We start from the raw sequence: 24,864 nt of genomic DNA on the forward strand, positions 1-24,864 counted from the left end.
CTGAATGAGAAATGTGAATTTACAAAAGAGCAGATGAAGTTTCTAAAACAAAATTAGCAAACAGGGAATTCAGCTGGAATCAGACAAATTGAAGGCATTACTTGCCTTACCCAAACCAAATGATATTTTTGCTGTAAGAAGCTTCCTGGGCATGACAAATCATTTTGTGAAATTCTTACCAAATTTAGCTCAGCTAACAAAACCCTTAAGAGATCTTGGTCACAACACGTGGATTTGGAGTAACTCACAACAAAGTTTTAATAAAATGAAAACTACTGACCTCTCCACCTGTTTTAGCATAATATTTGGTAAACTATCCAACAGTAACAGGGGAAACATCTTAATATGGTTTAGGAACAGTGCTCATAAAAATGCAGCCAGGAGACCAGGGAGCTTCTGCCTTCATAGCAAGCAGCTGCACAGAAACTGAGCAGCAATATGCTCAAGTGGAAAAGGAAGCTCTAGCAATCATTTGGGTCTGTCAGTAGCTCAGTGCATATCTTTTTGGCTTTTTTAAACACAGAAACAGACCACAAGCCCTTAGTCGCATGATTGGGTTAAAAATCCTCTATTTGGAGCCATAACAACTTGGCTTTTATATGCCAAGCCTATTGGCTGTTTGGTACATTAAGGATGTTATCCCTTATGCATAGCCATTTCCTTGAATCATGTAAAGCAGAGGAGACTGTTATCAAAGATAGACCTCCATTAAAAAAAATTTACTGTAGCTCTGTCTGTTAGTATAACTGGAGAGGCTGTTAATGTCAGGAGATCGGAATAAAAGGCCTCTCACTATCCTCTTTAGAAGCATGATCCTGCAAAGTGCTGAGCAACCCTGCAATCAGGGCCGGCTCTAACTTTTTTGTCACCCCAAGTAAAAAAGAAGAGCACCGCCCTGCCGCAACCCCCACCTGTGAGTGCCACCCCGTCGAAACCCCGCCCCCTCCAAGCACCATGCTGCCCCAAGCCCCTGCCCCCCTCCGAGCGCCGCGCCAAAGCCATGCCCCCCCGAGCACCGCCCCCCCACCCCCCTTGAGCGTCACGCTAGCCCCTGCCCCCCAGTGCTGCCCCGACAAACCAAAAAAAACCAAAAAACCCAGCGCTGCCCTGCCCCAAGTTGCCGCCCCAAGCACGTGCTTGGTCGGCTGGTGCCTGGAGCCGGCCCTGCCAGCAATGCACTAAGCGCTCGAGTTCCACTAAAGATAGTATGGGGGAGAAGGGGTTGAGAGTGTTCACTACCTCACAGGTGCATTCTGCACATTGCAGAATCAAGCCCTAAAAAGAGCCTTTCCAAAATAAAGAACTGATAATCAATTCCAGTTTGACTTCAATATCCTCCTCTTCCCTTCTCCAGTCAAGGGTGGGTGATGTCACTTGCAGGTCATAGCCTGCAACAGTTCCAGCACTGAAGCAAAAGCAATAAAGACTTGCGGTGGGGGGGCGGGGTGTTCACAAGACACTACTCCTCCTCTACCATGGACTCGGATAGCTAAGTAATTTTATTCACAAAATATGAAAATTCCTCAAAGTGAGAAACACTGAACTCTGTTATTGGATACAAGTGAACCTGGATTAGTCAAGTTGTTTGCCACCTGGAATGGTCCTGCTACTCTTTGTAGATGCTGTTGTGGAGGTGAAGGTATGATTTTTTTCTTCCTGAACAGGCATTGCATACAAAACTTCCATCACTGGTGCTCTAATTTTCCCCTCTTTCAGTCACAGGTCAGCTGAACACTATGGTTACTATTAGGCTAAAGACAATGAAAAAATGTTTAATAACTACTAGATTAATAGTTGAGGACAAAAACTGTGTAAAAATGTCCTACCAAGCCATCTAGAAACTAGTTTGTTGGCACAAGAGTATTCATTCCAAAAGCCCTCTGAAATCCCACAGGATCCATTAGACTTTGAGAGTGGACCATCAGAACAAGTCCTTTGCTCCAAAAGCTTAGATGTTCCCTGATCTCAAAAGAATGGACATAATGCTTAATCTATGCACGTAGATGTGATCTCTACTCCTTACACTTTCAATCTGACCCTAAATACTGGATCTGGAGTTTAAGTAGGCTATAAATAGCCTGAGACAATCCCTTGGATGCCGGGGCCATGAAATCTTGAGTTCACTCACAAGACTTATCATGTGAGCACTAAAGTTTCCAAAAACACCATACTACTGTCAGCATATTATTATTAGTTCTTTGTACTGCGGTACTATGTAGAAATTCCCAGTTAGGGGTCAGGGGCTCTATGGGTTTAATGCTGTACACACATAACAAGTATCAGAGCGGTAGCTGTGTTAGTCTGGATCTGTAAAAGCAGCAAAGAGTCTTGTGGCACCTTATAAACTAACAGACGTATTGGAGCATGAGCTTTCGTGGGTGAATACCCACTTCATCGGATGCATGTCATGTTATGCATGCACATAACAAGAAGATTGAGGCAGGGAGCAAAGAACTTATGATCCAAATACAAGCTGAAGCCAAGCTTCGTGATGCAGTGGAACTACACATAAACCAACAATAAGTCCTATCTTGGGACTCAAATAGAATATTGATACATGACAAAAAATTTTTGCAAAAACAGCATGAGAAGTAAATGACACTCTTCCTCCCCACTTTGAGTAAGCAAAAGCATATTACAGTCTGGGTAAAAGGTGAGTTATGCCTGTTTAACTCTTTGCAAGATGGGATTTAGCCCCTGCTGCAAGTAGCAGCATGTCTTCTTCCTTTAATTAGTGCATAAATTGCTTGGTCATGAAGATATGCAATGGGTGGACTAGCTTATCATCATCAGATGTCATAAATACTTAATGTAGAGCAGACTGATTTCAGCCTGTCAAACTGCGAGGAATGTATAAAGGCTTAAGAACCCTCAGACAGGTCCCTGATCCTATATGTTTTCTTAGGATGGAAACACAGGTTGGCACCACATGAGATAGCCTTCCATAAAATTAAAAAATCATGTAACATTTTTCAACTTTTATTATAAAAAGCATTTCCTAGGTACATTCAGAAAAGGAACAGTTGTTTGGATGTCAAATATAAAACATGGCATTGCTTTATATTAATATAAGTTGTACAACATACTCAACATTTAAAAAGCAAATGCAGTATTTTAAAAACAAATATCCTCTATCTGAACAGGTGTCATTTAAATGAAATGGTTTACCACTTCTTAGGTAGGATTATCATGTTATTATTTTACACTAAAAATTCACCAAGTGAACTGGCTTCTAAATTAAACAGTAATTCATATGTATTTTTTCAAAAGGTTTCAATTTTGAAAAGGGAGCAAACACGTACTTTGTTCAATTACACTTGTTTTCTTCCACATCAAAGGATTTCATGATGTTTCTCTCTGAAGTCTTCACTCACTTTGCTTGCCATACGAAAGAAGATGATGACTCACTTTGCTGATCTACATCATTTGGAAGATAAGGATCGCACCCTGTTTTACATATACCTGGAGGCCCTCTAAGTCCTGGGTATCCTCTCAAACCAGACTGTCCCATACGTCCCCGTGGGCCAGGCTGACCTGGAAGTCCATTGAATGCTAGTCCACTTCTTCCACGTTCACCTTAAGAAAGGGGCAGTGAGCAAGAGAAATCAAGCAATTACAGTAATAGAGGTTAGAGATGGAAAAGACCTGTGGTCTCCCTAGCCTATCTCTCTTGCCTAGCTGGTGATCTGGCACCAGCAGTGATGTTGAGACTCCACCAACCCCCATTAAGCTATGATGCTCAAGACCTGAAAATGTAGCTGGCCGTATGCAGGGTGGACAGGGAAGGTCATGTTGAAGCAGACGTGTGCAGTTTGGCCTGACATGATACAGCCTTTATGGGAAGGTTCTTTATATGGATATTGGAAAATATCCACGTAAATAATTTTGTCAGAAAAGCTGCATGATCTTTATTTGCTTTCGATTTAGAGAAAAACAATTATGTAGAATTTTCACTATTTAAATAACCAGACTATGTTAATAGTCTACTCTAAAGTGTTTAATCTGCCATGACAGGCTGCAGTGCAAAATACAACCTATTTGGGCTTTACATGGTGCCTTTTATATATCTCTTTAGAGGTTTGCCCCAGTTTTGAAAGAATTGCACATATACAGGATCATATGAGCATCAATTCACAGGACACATCTCGTACATCCATACCACATTAAAGTGTTTACCAAAACCTACCATAAAACAGTACGTACTGTACAACATGAATGCAGAATATACTTATAGCAAGAAAGATTTCAAGAGCAAAAAGGAGTACCTCTTGGGCCCTGATTTCCTTCAAAGCCAGCAAATACAAAACCTTTGGCACCTCTATCTCCTTTGTCTCCATGTTCACCTAAAATTTAAAAATAATTAAGTGTCTTTAAATGACTACCATATTTGTCAACGGCAGCACTTTCACACTTGTGACTGCTGTGATTTATTCAAATGAATATTGCAAAAAAAATATTTTCCATTTTGAAAACATTTTACCTTTTGGTCCTTGTTTTCCTGGGTCACCAACATCACCATAAAAGCCCTTAGGTCCATGTTCTCCATCAGCTCCATTTAACCCAGGTTTGCCCTATAGAAATGTTAAAAATATTACAGTACATGAAACTACTCGATATTTTTTTGTGTTGTTGAATTCCAATCAGTACCATCAGATAAAATACTGTAACCAGATTAAAATACCATAACTATATAAAAATTAAAGGATTAGCTACACTGAAAGGAGAAGAGTCCAAATGTCACCTTAAAAATCAAAAGTAAGTATTTGACTTCAATAAGCTTTCCTACTCTCCAACAATAAAACATTCAATTCAATTCATAAATGAAGAAAGAACTAAGGGTTATTAGAAGTCTGCTTACTTTTATGAAAAAGTCATAGTAAGATGAAAAATCTGTAAAAAATAGAAAAAGCACAGTCCATTTTTACATAGGAAAATTCCTATTGTAGTTCATTATGCCCACCATAATAAGGCGAGAGCCAAGAATATTTGAACTAGATAAAAGTCAGGTGGGGAGAAGGATTAAGGCATCCACAAAGGCCTCAATTTCTCTAGAAGGTCGAATAGTGTTTAAACTTGATTTTTACCAATCAAATTAGCTGACATGGCGCTGCTGACCACCGTTGACTGGGCCATGGCACAAAGACAAATTGTTGTTTAGTATTATGTTGTATAGTTATGGATAAACACTGGTCCCAGTAGAGTTTACTCACAATCGAGTGGATGCTAAACACAACTTTCCTTTTCCATATCAGGCAGTCAGCAATGGTAAATATCATGTCATCTAACTCAACTGTTAAAAATCGTTACATTTGCTAGGGGAGAAAACCCAAAAGCTACTGAAAATAGGCTGTGTGTTTGGGAGGTATGTTTTACCCACCAGTGCAGTTGGAAAAAGTGAAGATAAGAATTGCGGGAGGGGAAAGAAGGGAGTTCTATATGTAGGAGCGAAGTTGTAAGTGACTCTATATATCAACAATGAAGGGTGAATGGGGTAAACTGAAAGGAGTTCAGAGGCAACTGAATGAAGTGGGAGAGCAAAGAGTGATTAGGCCAAAGAAATAAGATGGAACAAGGCTACAGAAAGATTTGAGAAACACTAAGCAGATCTTTAGTTGTATACTTTGGAGTAGAGAAGGTAAAAAACTGAGGCAACGTTGCATGCTTGCAGCTTGGCACTGTACTCTGAGAGTTGGGGTCACCAGCAAGGAGGAAGTCAGCATTTAAAGATATTTGAAGGCATTAATAAAGTGTAAGTTTTAATTTGTTTATTATTTGTGTATTACTTCTATTAGGTGATATTAACCTTTATCCAACATATTAACCTAAACTTTCACATTGAAACAAGCTTTTTTTTTGGCCATGCTATTCCAATTTTGTGTGCAGTATCTTATTAGTCCATTCTGTTGAGAAAAGATTAATTTGTATATTTGTGGAAAAGGTCACTAAATATAGCTGTTCCCTGGCTTGATATTTAGCTTTAGGTTATGAAACTAAATCTCTCTTTTTTTTAGAATACTTCATACTGCCGGCAGTCATTTGCATGTAATAATACAGATACCTAAAGAACCATGAAGATGAAAAGGAATAGCTCAGAAGTATTACCATGAAATCTTAAACTTTTAAAAGTTTCTTACCATGCTATTTTAGATTATGTGAAAGGGTATTGGCTGCAACACAATAATGAATGTGATAACTATGATATAAGAACAACTTTGGTAGTTACTCATGTGTTGTACTGTAGGTACTGGAAAATACTACTGTGCTGTACACAATGAAGTTATGGTTTCTCAAAGGTCAATATTTCATAGATTAGTGGGTGATGAATGCCATGGTTATGAGTCAGAAATTGCCTTTGGAGCTGTCAAACATCATGATAGCAATAAATAAAAAACCCTGTTTCATATCACTTTTTAGCAGCTTAATTACTTGTGAAAAAGGTCATTACATTATTGTTCAGCTTGTAATTGTATTAAATGTACTTGTCTGATACAGCTCCACTACACATTTCTTTAAGCTTAAGATAACACAGTTATGATCTCAGGTTTTTTTCCAACGTGTTAATTTCTTCCATAGTAGTGTTGTACTTGGAGGAAAATGGGTCTTCTCCTGAAGTCAATACCAAGCTCACATTGATTTCAATGGGAGCAGGATCAAGCACAATATTGCCACATGGAAAAATGTTTTCTTTTTTTTCAGTTCATGTGTTAACTTCATTTAACAATGTTTTCAGTATTTTTTTAAATGGCTTGTTTTTTTCCCCATGTATAATTACCTCTTCTCCAGGGGGTCCAGGCAAACCAACAGGTCCTGGAGGCCCCATAGGCACATCTCCATTAAGCGGGCATGTGCTGGCACATTTCCTCCCAACACTATTGGCAAACATTGACATTTGTTCTAAGACGATCCGTTTGCACACTTCTATCACATGAGCTGCTGGGAAAGGCAGCCCCTGCGTGAGAAGAACATGAGAACAATCAGAGAAATAAAATATGCAGGAACAGTTCCATTAATAGCATAACTCGCTGAAACACCTCCTGAGTTTCCTGTAATTATCCATGTAACATTTGGCTGTGCTGTTTTTTGTCACTGTACAGCTAATTTTATGATAACATTAAAAAAGATGATTCCCAAGCATATTAACAAATGAATCTTGTTAAACAATTATTTTACAAAAACAAGCAATTTTTACAAGAAAATGCCTAATGGACTAATTTAGTTTTTAAATAAAAATTTAGAACTACTGAGCCAACTTCATCCCTTCTATAATTCCACTAACACGAGGAATGAATTTGGCCACCTTCTCCAATTCTGATCCTACTTAGACATGTACAATCACATTTATTACAACATGCATGTTACTGTGAGCAGAATTTGATACACCATCTCACAACTTTGAGTACTTAGTTTCTTCTATAATATTTTAGGTCAAAAGAACTGAAAGTCTTACAGGAGGTCCAACTGATCCAACATTTCCTGGTGAACCCTCATCTCCAGGAACACCCTGTTCTCCAGGTTGGCCTCGGGATCCAGTCTCTCCTGGTGGACCTCTTTTACCAATAACGCCCTCTGGTCCTGTTGGTCCTTTGTCTCCAACCTAAAATAAAGATTTGACTTTGTTACACTTTGTAAGTGAAGATTTCTTAGAATGGTGTTTGAGCAATTATGGTTTGTTCTTGCTGGCTTTATTACAAATTTTCTATAAGTTCAAATACTGTACACCTTTGATGAGTGCAGTACAAGTATCCTAAGATAAAGACAGAACAGCAAGGGGGTAAAAGGTATTTTTACTTACATTTCCTTTTGGTCCTTTAACTCCTTTTTCTCCCTTTAAATATAAATACAAATACTATTTTTGGCCCTGAAATTCATACAATAATATTTCCCATTGCTTTGTTTGCTATCCTTGTGTAGAAGTAAGAATGTTAATACCTTACAATTATACAGCACTTTTCATCCAGATCCAAAACACAGTTGCAAATTACAAACTAGGAGTACGAGGGGTCATTGGGCATATCATTCAAAACTTCTGTTCATAGAATATATATTCATATAAGGCCAAATCCTCAGCCCAGCATCCACCCATCTTTGACCCAAGTTTGCATAGCAGCTGTTGAGACACTCTGTTGAGATTACTTCTACTGTATGGCCCAGATTTTTAGGCATTATGGCATTCGGTGTTACAATGCCTAATTGAAATAGGGATTTTCTCATTTTCAAAAGGGATTTAGGAATTTAGGAGCCAAGATCTTGAGCTCTGACATGCCTTAATCCCTTTTGAAAATGAGATTTAGTCTCTTAAATCAGTTAGGCATTGCAACACTGAGTACAGCAACAGCTAAATACCTTTAAAAATCTGGGCCTCTATCTGATTGTTTATTGAAATGTAATATTCACAGTCTACACTGCAGTGACTAGCTATGTAAGTCATTCAGGGAATTGAAACAAAGCCATCACATTTATATAAAAATGCAAATTGTGCAGTTTACAAACTAGTATACAATTCAAAAAATTCACCAGTGGTGAATATTCAAGAACACAGGCTAAACATTTGTGTTTCATGAACACTTGCACTAGTAAAGCTTGTATGCTTGAATGCTTGTGGAAAGTGAATGTGGAAGTGCTGTAAATAGGGTTGAAGAATTTTGATTGCAGTATCCACTTGGTTCTGCATGGGACATTTAGGCCAATATTCTCAAATTTTGAGTGTCCAACATTAGGCACCTAAATAAAAGGCCACATTTTCAGTGAGGCTGAGCACTGCACTCTCACTGACGTCAACGGCAAACCAACACATCAGTAACTAATATTTGCTGCTTGCAAGATTCTTCCTTTAATTGTACTTACCAGTGCAAAGTTCCACATACCATAAAAACAGTAAATGTCAAAAGCTATGGTGTTGCTAATATCTATAGGAAACTAATACGAGTGTGTAGAAGTTTATAAAAACTATAACAATGCCAAGAGTGTGAACAATGAATTAGTTACATGTAATATTCAATTACAAATACACCTCTACCCCGATATAACGCAACCCGATATAACACGAATTCGAATATAATGTGGTAAAGCAGCGCTCTAGGGGAGCGGAGCTGCGTGCTCCAGTGGATCAAAGCAAGTTCGATATAACGCGGTTTCACGATAATACGGTAAGATCTTTTGGCTCCCAAGGACAGCGTTATATCGGGGTAGAGGTATGTGTCATATATTACTGTACCTTGTCACCTTCTTGACCCTTTAAACCTGGAACACCAGCATTTCCCTGCACAGAGAAAGAAACCCCAAACAAATATTATAATTATATTTTTTAAGAATAGTCACAACAAGACTCAATGCTTATATTCATTTTTTGTGAGCATTATCTAATTCATCTATATTCATTATCTATATTCATTTTTTGTGAGCTTAATAACCTTACCACTTTTCATTCCAAAATACTAAGTGCACTTCTTCAACCTGGTCTATGCTAATAAATGACAGTTATATCACTCTCATTCCTGGTACACTGCAATGTCTTCATAACATGTTAATAAATAATAATATCTCTCTCTTTTCAGCAGCGGATCTCAAAGCACTTTACAAAGGAGATCAGTACAATTATGTCCATTTTACAGATGGGAAAACTTACACCAAGAGGGTGAAGGGACTTGCCTATGGTCACTCAGGAGGCCACTGAGAACAGAACACACATCTCCAGAGTCCCAGTCCCCTATTCACTAGATGACACCAGTGGTTCTGGGGGGCCATGGACAGGTTTCAGGGGGTCTGCCAAGCATAGCCAGCATTATACTCACTAGGGCTCAGGACAGGAAGCCAAAGCTCTACCGTGCAGGATTGCAGCCCAGGGCCCCAAACCCCATCACCCAGGGATGAAGCCAAAGATTGAACAACGGAGCATCACAATGACCCCTGTGGTGTGGGGCCCTGGGCAATTGTCCTGCTTGCTACCCCTAACTCTGGCTTTTATATGCAGAAAAACAGTTGTTGTGGCACAGCTGGGCCATGGAGTTTTTATAGCATGTTAAGAAAGAAAAAGGTTGAGAACCCCTGGACTAGACCATTTTGGTATCTCAGCAGGGGTCTCTTCTTTTCAAATGACTGATATTCAATGCCAATAAAGTGATTAGTAGCCTTTAGACTCTATTAAGGGGCCTGCTGAATGCTCACTGGTTGCAGAGCCAGCGTAGGACTATTTGTAGAGTTAAGGTAAAGAACCAAGTTAAGGTTGGAAGCTCAAAGCAGGACCAATCCCCAACTAAATCATCCCAACCAGGGCTTTGTCTGGCCTTAAAAACCTCTAAGGATGGAGATTCCACCACCTCCCTAGGTAACCCATTCCAGTGCTTCACCACCCTCCTAGTGAAATAGTTTTTCCTAATATCCAACCTAGACCTCCCCCACTGCAACTTGAGACCATTGCTCCTTGTTCTGTCATCTGCACCACCACTGTGTACAGCCTAGATCCATCTTTGGAACCCCCCTTCAGATAATTGAAGGTTGCTATCTAGCATGAGTAAGGATTGCAGAATCAGACCCTATATTATTAAAATATATTTTACTGCTACTAATTGCTATTTAAGAAAATAATAAAAATTCTTTTTTTAAAAAAAAAAGCTAAATTATGTATAAAAAAGAACATTTCAAAAGCTACTTGCTACTTTTCATCTCAGATTATCTTAATTTAAAATTCATTATACCTAGACTTGTAAGGATTAGATTTTTATCAGTAAATGACAGTTTCCCATACACACATAAACTGAAGAAAAAATATTTCCATTGAAAATAATCAAACATTAACAGATAGACAAAGTAAGTAAAATATTGCTTAAGAACTTATTAGAGTTTGATTTAAGGATATACACTGTTTGCATGGTATATTTTTATGTGATGTTGACAATTTGTTTTTTAATGGTTATAAAGTTTTAACTTTTTGAATCTCATTGTCTAGTGTCATTAAATAAGTATTGTCTCCCCCCACTAGTTTCCTGCAACTCTGAAAATTTAAAAAGATGAAAATAGAAAAAAATGCTTAAAAATAAACATAGATATTATCTGTTGAAATTATAAAAAAATATAAATTGAATTCTGCCAAGCCTAATTAGATTGTATATGTAATCTATGTTTGAGCCACCAACTCAGGTTCTTAGCTACCTCTTAACTCATTTTTGCTCAGTTCTCGACTAGGCTTCATTCAGTGCATGCACAAAATTTTCACATTCATGCTGCACTCGTTTGTGCATATAAAACTCACATATTTTGCGTGCACAGCAGAACATTATACATTCAGTTACCTGATTTTACGGCAAATATACAATTTTCCATGGACACAACACTGCGGCCATCTGAAAATTAAAACCTTTATCTCTTTGTCATTCAAATGGAAATAGAATAGGTTTGCCAGTTATTAAGAGCCAGGCAGAACCTGGCTCTTACAGAGTTATTCAATGAGGGAAGGAAGGAAGGAGCTTTTCCCCTTGTCTACAAGGCACAAAGGTTGCTCCATCCTTTCTCCACAGAGGCAATGACAGCCCGAAGGAGGTAGGAAGGGAAGAGGTGGGAATAAGGCAGTGCTACTGCTCTAGACCTATGCCTGTGGGAAAGTAAGTCAGACCCCACAATGAGGAGAGTAGCAATCACACCGCCTGCTCTTTCTGGATGCTTATAGGTGCTCCAGGAAACATTATATTCCCCTAAAGCAAAATTCATTTCACCACCCACACTGCTCTTTTCTCTGGGTTGTTCCTAAGCAGCACAATGTAGCTTTAATGAAGAGCCTTTTAATGTTCAGATCATACTTTCTCCAACCCTAATACAAGGATGCGTCTGAAATTAAAAAAAAGTTTGTGCGTATTATCAGTTATAATTTTTTCTACACCCACATGCATTTAAAGTTAAAATTTGGACAAGTTTCCAGTAGCCTGTAATCTTTTTCCACATCTGTTTACCTCATTGAAAGGAAGTTCTCCTTTACTGTAACCATAATCAGCCCTGTGCTTACTGTGCAACCTTAAGAATCAAACTAGAAGTGTTTACTCCCAAAACAAAAAGCAAGATTTCCAGTAAAAGAGCTTCATAAAGGTACCTTCAATCCACGTGTTCCTGGTAGCCCAATATGACCCTGTAGAGAGCAGGGAAAGAAAATGGCAACTGTCAAGCAGCATATAGCCAATCATCCACATACAATAAGGACCTGAATCCATTGCCCATTCAAGTCAATGGAAAGACTCACATCAGTTTCAGTGGGTGGTAAATCATGGTCATGGTTACTAACAATGAAACTTACAGTAGCTCCAGGGGGACCAGTGAAGCCAGGCCTACCAGGAATTCCTGCAATCCCTTTTGAACCAGTATCACCCTGTCCAGGAAACATTGAATCGTTAAAAATAAATTCACCCACCTTGATCACATGCTTATTGCTTTATATTATCACAAATTTAAAAAGGAAGAGAAACTAAAAAGTATAGGTATATAAGTTTAGATATATCTCTGCCAGTATTTGTTTGCTTTGTTTAGATAAAGGAATTTCTGTGATACTCATCACAATGAGAACCAGTCTGCAAAAAAACACCAGCATTTTCTTCTGTCTGTTAGGTACCCAGAGTGCAAGCAATTCAAACAGGGATGTCCCAGAGTGTAGTTTTTCAGAGCCCGATGGCCAGCTCCTTCTTGATCTCCAACCTAAGGTGATGTGTGTCTGCTCAAATTTCTGGGTAAACAGAACTGGAAAGATTGTGTGTGTCTGTCTGTGTCTATATCTGTGCATGTGCACAGATATATTTTATAATATACACTCACAAACACAACATATAAAATGTGGTTGTATCTAGCTTCCTCTTCAAAAGTCCAGTCCGTTTGCTGCTCTTTATACTCTACGATTCTGTCCAGCAATTTTAACTAATAGGAACTAATCTACTCATGTTACTATAATAGCATCTTCACTATCATGATCCTGTTAATATTTATCTCTTATAATCAGCACAGACTTCTTTAATTAAGCCCTCTATTAAAGACTGATATCTCCTCTTTATGTGTTATTCAGAACATAGTTTGCCCATGTTTAATAATAAACTTAAATGTTAAGCTGGACAGAGTCTAGTACTAAAATGTGCATCTGGAAAGTTACTGTCACACTGATTTATGTCTTTTGTTAAATTATCTTTAATAATAAAAAAATTATTATTTCAGGGAGGCAAACTAGACATGGGAGACCAGAGACCAAAATTAATTCAAAGATAAAAAGATCCAATTTATGATTGTTGCTTTTTTGTCATGTTTAAAAATTTACAGCAATTTTACCAGCTGTTCTAACTGTTCTTGTGAAATCAACACCACCACACACCGGGTGAATATATTCTCTGGTCTTGGGTCTTCCTCAAGCCACTGTTGTTACAGATGCCAACCCTATCACAACCACTGCAGACTTGCTATCCGTTACCATGGGCGGCAGCAGCAGAATACCTCCCCACCTCCACCCTCCACCCCGCCATATTCTTCTGCATGTGTCTTTCTGATTTCAAATCCTGGCACTAGTTACTTTGGGACAGATCCTCAGGTGGTGTAAATTGTCATAGCTCCACTGATTTTAACTGAGCTATGACAAGTTGCACAAGTTGAGGATCTGGCCCCCATCACTGAATGTGCAGAATGTAGATTGGAGGGTTGGTACCTTTTGGACAGCCCACACAATTGCTCTCCATTACATGATCGAACAGAGGATTGTTCTGCCATTTCCTCTGGTACAATCAGTGGTTATTCGTGTGATCTCTGTTTTTAAAATCTATTATTTAAACCACATCCAGACTGGTAAATGAGTGACCATCAAGAGCTCCGGAGTTGGGTCTGAGCTACTGGGTTTGGATATTTATCCAAGACATTTCCAAATTACCCAAACCTCCTTGATGTGAAAACTGAGCTGGAAATATACTGAGAACAGGTTTGCATGTCTAAGCAAGGCTGGGTTCTTTCCTAGCTGACTGATTAGTCACCTGGGAGAGTTTTAGAGGGGCTACATGGGCTGCAGATTAACTTCTATCTGATAGTTCTCTTACAGAGAAAGAGTTGTCAGTCAGACAGATACAAGGATGCTGTTAGCAATCTGAAGAATCCTTCCTCCTCATCCTCCCTGAAAATGGTGTTTGTGGTAGATGAACAACAGGATCCTCCTTCCCCTGGGAGAGTCCAGCCCCAACCACAAGAAGGTGTGCTGTTTTGTTACTTGTTTAAAGAACCCACCAAGTAGAGGGATCTCTCTCTCTCTTACTTTCTTCCCTAAAACAGGAGCCCTAGAATCATAGCAACTTTTGTCCTCTGCACAGCCCCAACAGTTAGGAGAGATTTCAGAGTAGCAGCCATGTTAGTCTGTATCCGCAAAAAGAACAGGAGTACTTGTGGCACCTTAGAGACTAACAAATGTATTTCAGCATGAGCTTTCGTGAGCTACAGAAGTGAGCTGTAGCTCACGAAAGCTCATGCTGAAATAAATTTGTTAGTTAGGAGAGAGGACCTCAACTATTGTCTAGGACTAGTTATGGAACAGGGAATTTATTTATATGTACAGACTACTCCCAAATACCTTTGCTTCTATAGACAACTAGCCTGGTGAGTCTCATTTGCTTCTGTCTTTACATGTTGAGGCCAGGGACCAAAATCGAAATCCTTATTGCCCTACTCAAGCAAGTAGTCCAGTTAACTTCTATGGAACTACTTGTGTGAATAAAGGCAAACTGGATTCAGCCCTGGGTCACCAACCTGACTGAGTAACAGCTCCCATATGCTGCCTTCTAATGCATGTGTGTCCCAGAAAGCCATGTCACTGAGCAACTAGACCGGGCCCCTCACAAAGAGAATGATACTTACTGTTCTTCCCCAAGGGCCTTCAGGACCTGCTTCTCCTAGAAATCCTTTCTCTCCCTACATAAGGGTAAAATAGATTATTTTAATCTACATAAAAAAGTATAAATACATTAATAATAGATAGTTGAGGGAATAAATTCAGATTTTAAAAACTCTACCTTTGAACCCAAAGTACCTTGACCACCCTCTGGCCCTTGAGGTCCTTGATAGGCCTAAAGAAAACGCAGCAATTAAGACAAAGAGGTTAGTTTTTAAGATTACATAAACAAAATACTGGTTACTTCATAATTCCACACCCCATTTACCTCTATACCAGGATCCCCCTCTCGCCCAGGCAATCCAGGATCTCCACGTATTCCCTGTAAATTTACAAAATCCCATCAAGTAAACATACAAAAACAGATCATGCAGTTTAGCAAGATGGACAAATTAGGCTTATTCATATGATACCTTTGGACCAGGTGTACCTTTCCTTCCTCGAGGTCCGGTAAAACCCTAAATAAACAATTAATGCATTGTTTTTATTAGATTTTTTAAAAAACCACAAAGGCCAACTGTGGTCATTATAACTGTGACAGTATACAAGCAGGTGTAGGTATCTAGTATCTGAGAAACCAATGAAATTCTGGCGAGGCATGGCTGTTTAATCCTATTTTCTCAATTTTTTAAATACCAGCCATATATATATATATATAATATAATGTATTTGGCTTACTTAACAATAGTATAAAATCATATTTTCCTTGTACAATAAACTAGCACATATTCAGTATCAGTAGCCCAATTACTGCATTCTAAGGTTTCATAGTTAAAGGCCCTATTCTGTAAATACATTAAATGGGCATAGTGATTATTATTATGTGATTACATGGTGCCTTTAGGCACAGCCCTGAGTATGGGATGTGGATAGTACTGCGGTGCATAGATCTAAGTACATCGACTTCAGCTACATTATTCATGTAGCTGAAGTTGAGTAGCTTATATCAACACCCCCCTCCCCTCAATGTAGACCATGCCTAAGAAGAGTAATCTACTACAGCCCTTTACAGATCACAGCATACTTCCTGCTGCCCATGTCCAGCCAACTCCACTGACTGGTTCATAGGCAGGTAGCACCAGACATCTCAATTGTACCATATCAAGTGCTAGGTTCCAAATGAAAGTAGATTCTGTCTCCTAACCCCACTGCAGCACAGGGAAGGGAGCAAGCAGAGAAGATTTTCCTTGAAAGCTTTGGGACCCTTGGTTCCCTTCTTCTCTTCAGAACCCCCTTGCCGGATTCCAGCAACTCTGGAAGGCACTGTGTCTCAGACACACCTCGAGGGCACAGTTCTTCTGGTAGTGCTTTCTTATACTGGGGAAATGAGAGATTAAGGGTATGTCTATACTACCCGCCGGATCGGCAGGCAGCAATCGATCCAGTGGGGGTCGATTTATCGTGTTTAGGGGGGAGCGGCAGCAGTTGACTCACTGCAGTGAAGACACTGCGGTGCATAGATCTAAGTACATCGACTTCAGCTACATTATTCATGTAGCTGAAGTTGAGTAGCTTATATCAACACCCCCCTCCCCTCAGTGTAGACCAGGCCTAAGAAGAGTAATCTACTACAGCCCTTTACAGATCACAGCATACTTCCTGCTGCCCATGTCCAGCCAACTCCACTGACTGGTTCATAGGCAGGTAGCACCAGACATCTCAATTGTACCATATCAAGTGCTAGGTTCCAAATGAAAGTAGATTCTGTCTCCTAACCCCACTGCAGCACAGGGAAGGGAGCAAGCAGAGAAGATTTTCCTTGAAAGCTTTGGGACCCTTGGTTCCCTTTTTCTCTTCAGAGACCAGACAGAGGTTCTGAGGGAAGGAGTCCAGGAACCAACCGAGTTCATGGGGAGGAGTGATCAGAGGCAAACAGGCTGGGGTGTTGATATGTGGAGTACTGATGAGTTGAGCTGGATCTCAGCAATGGTAGGAAAGCAGCAATTAGTGGGCTATTACTTCCCCTCCCACATGGGTGAGCAGGGATAGGCAGGCAGGGGAATAGAGTGGGTGGAGCTGAGCTGGCCAAAAGGAGGAAGTACCTGTACCAGGAAAAAAAACTGGTGCATCTTATTTCCCCAAAGAACAAGGAGAAAGCAGGGACTAAATTGTGTGGCTTTCAGAGACAGTACAAGAACATGCTGCCCCTTACTCAAGCTGGTCAAGCTGTCAATCCAACCCCATATGAGAAGCTTCAGTACTGAACTTTGGTCTTTCAAACACTAATACAAAGCCAGGGTTGAGAAATGTTAGTGGCATATTCATCCCAATGGAGCTCTACTGAAGCCAATTAATAAATCTGGCCCTAATTGTTTTAGAGTTTGTTTGCCTAAAAGTAACATCCCATACATAACACCTCTGCTTTGTAAATGTTTTCTGCTCCCTCTATCCCTAGTCATTCTTTCCACTCATTTTTCAAATTGTATTTTTCTATTACTATTTAGGGCACAATCCTACTTAACTCAATGGGTGTTTTGACACTGATATTCATGGAAGCAGGACGAATGTCCCCTTTAAAAGTATATGGAGGCCAGCCACACCTGTACCATAATTAATTAGTTGCTTCACAGCCTGTAACACGCTGATGCACCCAGACCAGCAATCCCAAGACAAAGGAAATCGAAGCAAGACATGCAGGTCGTCAATCAAAATGTATAACCATGGAACAGTTAGGTCAGCAACAGCTGGAACAAAATACAATAGCAGTCCAAATGGCAGGTATGTAGCAACAGGCCCTGAGTAACCATACACACACACAACATTATGTCCACACATACAAGAACACTGAACTGAGTTCAGGGAGCAGGAACCAGGAAAAAAAATAGGAACAGGAAGCAGGAAACAATAAGCAGGAAGCACACACACACACACACACACACACACACACACACCAGTCAACACAATTTCCTTCTTTTTTCCCCAAACGTTCAACAGCACCTTGCTGGTAACTAGGGGTGATCCCAGGGCCATAGGTTATACCTCTGATTCAATGCAGGGGGTGGATGCTGTTGCTCTGGTGCAACTTTCCCAGTTGGCCACATGACATCATCATATACAGAAAAAGAGTGTCCTCTTCCTTATCTGTTTCCCTTTCAGTACACAGTATATCTTGATGGTTAATAACATGTTTTCCATGTGATAAATGTGCTTGCCACTCTCTGCACCCTTCGGCCTCCAAGATCATGCCACAAACATCAAAAATTCTTCCAATCCTCATCTAACATATGATGCTTGTCTAGGATAGAATGCATGGAGTCTTGCACAGATGCGCTTATTAAAACTCATATATTTCCTAGTCCAATCAGTTGGCTCTGAGGGATGGGATGAAACTTTTCCATCAGCAGAGGCAACCTGGTCCTCATAGGTTGGATGAAGAGCCAATAGATAAGGTTTTCTCCAGTACTTTCATGAGGTGTACACCCAATATCATATAAGCTATGACTCAATGCAATAGAGAGAGATGTATCTGGACATTCCTCCAGTATGCAAGCTACATATTTCTTCAGAATTCCATGCAGTCTCTTCACTATCCCATTTCCTTGGGGATGGTACACAGCAGGTTTATAATGTACTTTAATAATATTCCTCAGAAAACCTTCAAACCATCTTGATACAAAAGGTGTCCCATTATCTGAAACAAGGCTCTCTGGCAGGCCAAACATCGCATATAAAATGATTAGGCAAGAAATGAGCTCCTTTCATATGTCTTGTGAAATTATGAATGCAAATAGATAAAGTGAGTAATAATCTATAACAGTGAACAGAGTATAGCCATGGGAACTGTGCCCAGGTCCCAACTGCATGCATCAGCCTGAGTCACTACAGACTTCCTTGGATCAAAATAAGCATGGGATTGGATCCCAAAGAGGACTTGATGCAGGGTTTCAAAACCCTGCTTTGTCTCTTTAGTCCAAACCAACTGGCCACAAACTAAAATGTGGCAAAGCATGGCAACCTCTATATTAAGCTAGGCCAAGGAATGAACATAAACTGCTACTATCAGTGGGTAATGATAGCAAAGCAACAGCATGGAGCCATTCAGATGTTGGTTTCATACCATCGACAGACAGAATTCCCTACAAATTATATAGCATCTTTTGTTAAACTGCACTTGGCTGCATTCAACTGTATGTCAACTTGTTGGAGTAGGTCTAGCTGGTCCAGAATAGCATGCTCAGAAAGGGTCTTAACAAAGATGAGAATGTCATCCTGGATATTATCGAGGAGCTGAGAGATCACTCTCAGAAAAACCTCAGGAGCAGAAACTACACCAAAAGATAGCCATTGATAGCAGTGCCTCCCAAATGGTGTATTGAAAGTCAATAAAAGCTGTGAACTTTCAAGCCACAGGTATTTGCCAATAAATGGATCGGTAATCCAACTCAGAGAAAGTCCAGGATCCACTTACCTGGCATATTAACCCTTTGAAGGTTGGCAATTGAAACTGCTCACATTTCATATATTTATTAAGCGCTCTAAAATCTGTGCACATTCAAATGTTGCCATTTTTCCTTTACACAATAACTGTGGGTGAGTGCCAATCCAAATGTCAGGTATGTAGCAGCAGGGCCTGGGTGACTCTACACACCAAACGCTATGTACATGCACAGAAACAGACACTGGAACACTGAGTTCAGGGAGCAAGAACCAGGAAACAAACAGAAACAGGGAGCAGGAGGCAATAAGCAGGGAGGCATCATACACACACCAGTCCTTACACAGCCTGAGGGGCGGGACTAAGGAGGGTCAGGTGATAGACTAATGGAAACCTGGCCCTTGTAAAAGGAATGAGAGTGAGGTCAGTCAAAAGTTGAAAGCCCAAGTAGTGAGCAGGCAGGCGCTCAGGCTGGCTGGCTTCTGTGATAGGTCCTGCAAGAAAAAGGGTCATCCAGGGGAACCAGTCTGGGGCTCTATACCAGGTCCAGGAAGGACATGAGGCACTGAGCCCAGAAGGTGAGGGACTTTTCTATTTGGTGGGACTTTTTAGTTTGGACTCTTGCAACCCCAGAATGGGTTATGTTTGTTGTGACTTGGCTGGAGGGCTAAGCCACATCTCTAGAACAGACTAGTGTGCAGAGAGCCAGGGAGACCCACCTGGGGGAGGAAACTGAGGCAGGGAGTGCACAGCACCATTTTTGGCCAATAGGGAGCACTACTGAGTAGCCATGTCCCTATGACAGCCCCTTGTTCTTCTTTTGTGAATTTTACATGATTCTTTTATGTGTGGAGAGTGCGGTCACCATCTATTCAGTTCTAAGCCTCTCTACTGAGGCTGCCAATATCAAGGCTAATGAGTGCAAATCGTGATAATGGTTCTCGTGATATTACTGTCTAGTGGGAACTGGACTAAGACCATCTCGTTTTAGAGACCAGTCAATTAATGTCAGATGGAAACAACTTGTGAGACTAATCACTAGCTGGGGATGCATTTGAACTGGTGACCTGGCAGTAAAAGACTCAATTTCCCATTTACCAATCCTCTAAACCATATGGTCCCTCTGTCTTTAGTAGTCTAGCTTTAGATACAGTAGAGTTGCTAGTTCTTGTAAAGCAGAAACATAGCTTACTGGAGCGCCTTTAGGTCCGGGTGGACCAAAATCCCCTGGAACACCAACGAGGCCCTGCAATTAACAAACACAAATACCTGCATTGTGTAAAAAGAGGTACCGGCTTTCATGAACAACTAACTTCTACTATGAATTATCAGTGCAACTGTAACCTGTATAAAATCACTACATACAAGCAAGATACATTGCTGTCCACTAGGAGTACAAAGTTAATCTTACACCTGAATATTGAAGATAATGGAGTCTTGGAAGGCAGGGTCAAGACTGTAAGCATTATAAGAATAATGGAAAATATTTTGGTTCCACTGGAACATTCGTTGTAATAATTTGAGTGGTGTTTATCTGAAAGCAATAAAAGGAGTGTGAAGAACATGGGAGATATCTGTATTATTTTTTATGAATATTGATATACACCATTTTCTGCTGCAGGGGGACAAAGAATTAACTTAGGCTATGTCTACACTACATCATTTACAGAAGCACCAATGCAGCTGTGCCACTGTAGTGCTTCTGGTGAAGATGCTATAAGCACACAGGAGAGAGCTCTCATGTTGGCTTAATAACTCCACCTCCATGAGAAGCGGTAGCTGTGTCATTGGTACTTAGGTCAGTATAACTTACGTTGCCTGGGGAGGTGACTTTTTCACACCGCTGAGCAATGTAAGTTATACCAAAGTAATTATAGCATAGACATAGTCTTAGTCCTCCTCTGCAGGATGGCAGACAATGGATACAGACATCCCAATCGCTGATATTTAACCAAGCAATACAGGTATCAAGAGCTGTAGTCCAAGGGGAGACTACTGGCCAAAGACTATTGACTTCCTAATGATCCACTGTAACAGAGTATTGGAGAATGGAAAAACCCAGGGGGAAGGCAGTAAGAGACAATGATGTTAAAATTTGCTATTAAAAGTGTCTCTGCAGCAAGACCAGTTCCAAACCAGAGGACAAGACTGCGTAGGAGAAAAAGGAGTGCAGAATAATCTTGGATGCCCTGGAAGACACTGACTAAGGGCCACTGAATAAGGAAGGGGCTTGTGTGCAGGTGTTTGTTGTTTTTCCCTAGATCTGTATATCTCTGTGCTGTGTCTAAAAGTAAAGTGTGTGTGTGATTTAGAAGTCCATATATGTAGTGAAGTGGAGTGGCCTCCCACGGACCCGGAGTGGGAGGAACCCCGCACCGAGCCCTGGTGGGCAGAGCCAGGCCATGCTCAACCCTCCCACCGGAAGTCAGTGGGCGGGACAGGAAGTATATAAGATGGGACTGGAAGCTCAGTTGGGCTGCAGCTGCCAGATGCCTACTGCTTGCTCCAGAGCTGGGAGACTGCTGCAGGCACCTGGGGAGCTGAGAACTGGCCAGAGCCATATGCTGACCCAACCGTGGAGTTGCCAGGAGTAGCACAGGCCTTCTACTCTGATGATCTGGACAACCCTCTGCAGACCCAGGTACAACCCAAGGGGGAGTTAGGAAGTGGCCCAGAGGCAGCTGACTCAAGATTAGCTGCAGCACTGCCTGAGTTTAGGTCAGCTTATTACAGTCAGAATCCCCGCTGACCCAGTGACAAATCTTGCTGCCACTGTTAGGGCCCTGGGCTGGGGTGCAGTGGAGTGGGTGGGCCTCTGCCCCTCCACCCCCACCCCAACCCTGGGGTGACAGTATCCCCCTCTCTATGCCACGGAGCCAGTGTTTGTTGGTCATCCCCCGAAGCTAGGATGCCCGAGCCCCTTGCTGCTCGGCCCTGACCACAGCCTCAGCCCTAGACTCCTGTTGCCTGACCCTGACTGAGGGCCTGGGCTACTTAACTTCTGTTTTGCTCGACCCTGAAACAGGCCCGAGCTGTGGACTCACTGCCCTGCCCTGCCTGAGGGCCTGGGCCACCTAACTGCCTTTTGCTGCTTGGCCCTGAACACAGGCCTGAGCTATAGACTCTTGAAGTGCCACTAAATCCCCATGACAGGCAACACCCAGAGACATAGTGAGGTGGACTGGCCTCCCATGGACCCGGAAGGGGAGGAACCCTGCCGCTGAACCACTACACTGTTACTTGCTTTAACTGTCAAAGTCCCTGGAGGGTGAAATACCGTACTAATCTAGAGCACCCACAAATTGTGGATCTTGTGATTTTGGGGGTCAGCACTGATCTTGGGGCACAAGGTAGCAGGACCACAGGGTCCCCCATCCCAAGAAGCAATACCAGACTTGGAGACTGTACACCAGGAGTATACCTCAAAGACAGGATATAGAAAAGAAGTGTTTGAATGCTACTGCAACCCGGTACATTGAAAAGCCCATGGGATCCAGAGGGTTGGATCCAGTGCAGCAGTCTGGTGAGCATCCACAAGGGGGAGTTTAGCGAGAGTAAACAGGCAAAGCTCCATGACATTTATTCACTAATTTAAAAAGAACAAACACTAAAGCTAATGAAAAAGTGTTAAATAATGTAGAAAAATACATAGTGACTGATTCTGAGAAGTGTTTGACACTCTCACAGATTGATTTCTATGGGAACAAATAGAGGCAATTCATGGAGTTTAATATTAAATGAGACCCTTATGATCATGTAGCCTGACCTCATGCTTAACATAGGCCATAGAATTTAACTCAGTGATTCCTGCATCAAGTCCATAACTTCTGATTCAGCTACAGCATATCTTGGACAATCCCGATTTAAAGATTTCCACCACTTTCTTTGGTAAGTTGTTCCAATGCCAGTTACCTTAACTGTTAAAACTAACTAGTGGATTTAAGGAAATGTGTGTAAATATGTGCTTTAGTTAATATTACCCTAGGTCCTTCTTGGCCTGGTAAATCATCAGCCCCAGAGAAGCCTTCATGACCCTAGAAGCACAACAACAGACAAAGACAAAATTGAGTTCTCAACATGTAAGATAATCGCCTTATGGTGTATGTAGGTATGGAACAGTGATGCCTTTGTTTTCTGTATGCTGCACCTTAAAGTTTCTAGACAACTGTCATTTTCTTCCCAGAACAACTGCAAAGTCTATTATAGTGAAGGTTGCTAAGCGTCTGGTTTTCTACCAGAATGCTGGTCAAAAAGGGACCCTGACAGCTTCAATCAGCCCCATGGACCAGGCCAGCAAAAGTCCAGTCGGCGGCGCAGCAGGGCTAAGGCAGGCTCCCTGCCTGCCCTCGCTCTGCATGGCTCCCGGAAGCGACCAGCATGTCTAGCTCCTAGGCACAGGAATGGCCAGAGAGGCTCCATGCACTGTCCCCACTCCAAGCACCAGCTCCTCAGCTCCCATGGACTGGGAACTGCGACCAATGGGAGCGGTGGGGGCAGCGCATGTGGGCATGGGCAGCACACAGAGCTCCCTGGCCGAGCCTCCACCTAGGAGACAGACATGCTGGCCGTTTCCTGGGAGTTGCGCAGAGCCAGGGCAGGCAGGGAGCCTGCCTTAGCCCCATGTGCCATGGACTGGGAGCCACCTGAGATAAATGCCGTCTGGCTGGAGCCCACACCACAAACCCCCTCCCACACCCAAACTCCCTCCTGGAGCCTGCACCAAGCCCCTGCCCCACCCTGAGCCCTCTCCTGCACCCAAACTCCCTCCCAGACCCGGCACCCTGCACCCCAAATCCATGTCCCACCCTAAGCCCCCACCTGCACCCCAGAGCTCACAGCCCCAGTCACAGCCCATGCCGCCTCCTGCACTCTGAACCCCTCAGCCCCTACCCAGAGCCCCCTCCTGCACCCCAAACCTCTCATCCCTGGCTCTACCCCAGAGCCTGCACCTCCAGATGGGGAGCCCTCACTTCCTCCTGCACCCCAACTTTCTGCCCCAGCCCAGAGAAAGTGAGTGAGGGTGAAGGAGAGCATGCAACAGAGGGAGGGCAGATGGAGTGAGTGGGAGGCGGGGCCTCAGAGAAGGGGCGGGGCAGGAGCAGGGGAAGGGTGTTCAGTTTTGTGCAATCAGAAAGTTGGCAACTCTAATTACAGAGAAACATTCTGTGCTACCTCATTAAGATTTTTACTTCTGTTCTTCCTACGAAAACTTAATCCTAAATAAAAGTCATTTTAGGGTGAAGATATATAGGTTTTTTGTGTATTGATATCAGACACCTAAACAACATATTAACACATTCAAAATACTGTGTGAGTGACAGTTCAATTCTAGGTATAGCAAGGTTGTTTTGCATAGTACCTTCACAACTTGGAATCCCATGATTTCCACAAGCCCCAGTTCTCCCTGATCTCCCTGAAATGTTAAAAAAATAACTACCGGTAATTCAGTACTGGACACAAACATTTAATACACAAAACCTCTATTTCATGTAATATGTCTGTGTAAACCTCCAACAGAAATCTAAAACAGAAATGGACTAGATAGTAATGAGTTATCAAGGATCCCAATACACTTTACATAGAAATCTTTATATAGAAATCC

The 24,864-nt window shown here is 41.6% G+C and overlaps 1 protein-coding gene across 1 annotated transcript in view; it reads right to left on the reverse strand.

Moving 5' to 3' along the window:
* Positions 1-3,144: 3,144 nt before the first annotated feature.
* LOC123366206 (collagen alpha-1(IX) chain-like) overlaps positions 3,145-24,864 on the reverse strand; it is a 42,531-nt gene continuing 20,811 nt past the window's right edge. The window contains exons 12-27 of the mRNA XM_045009433.1: positions 24,622-24,666; positions 23,243-23,296; positions 20,455-20,508; positions 15,301-15,345; positions 15,156-15,209; positions 15,009-15,062; positions 14,854-14,907; positions 12,281-12,352; positions 12,080-12,115; positions 9,215-9,259; positions 7,793-7,825; positions 7,448-7,594; positions 6,773-6,949; positions 4,481-4,571; positions 4,266-4,343; positions 3,145-3,576 (exon numbers count right to left, since the gene is read on the reverse strand). Coding sequence (XP_044865368.1) covers positions 3,371-3,576; positions 4,266-4,343; positions 4,481-4,571; positions 6,773-6,949; positions 7,448-7,594; positions 7,793-7,825; positions 9,215-9,259; positions 12,080-12,115; positions 12,281-12,352; positions 14,854-14,907; positions 15,009-15,062; positions 15,156-15,209; positions 15,301-15,345; positions 20,455-20,508; positions 23,243-23,296; positions 24,622-24,666 — 1,245 coding nt within the window. The 3' untranslated portion in view covers positions 3,145-3,370. The remainder of the gene's footprint in view (positions 3,577-4,265; positions 4,344-4,480; positions 4,572-6,772; positions 6,950-7,447; positions 7,595-7,792; positions 7,826-9,214; positions 9,260-12,079; positions 12,116-12,280; positions 12,353-14,853; positions 14,908-15,008; positions 15,063-15,155; positions 15,210-15,300; positions 15,346-20,454; positions 20,509-23,242; positions 23,297-24,621; positions 24,667-24,864) is intronic.

This window comes from Mauremys mutica, chromosome 3, assembly GCF_020497125.1.
Source record: "Mauremys mutica isolate MM-2020 ecotype Southern chromosome 3, ASM2049712v1, whole genome shotgun sequence".
Classification (NCBI taxonomy): domain Eukaryota; kingdom Metazoa; phylum Chordata; order Testudines; family Geoemydidae; genus Mauremys; species Mauremys mutica.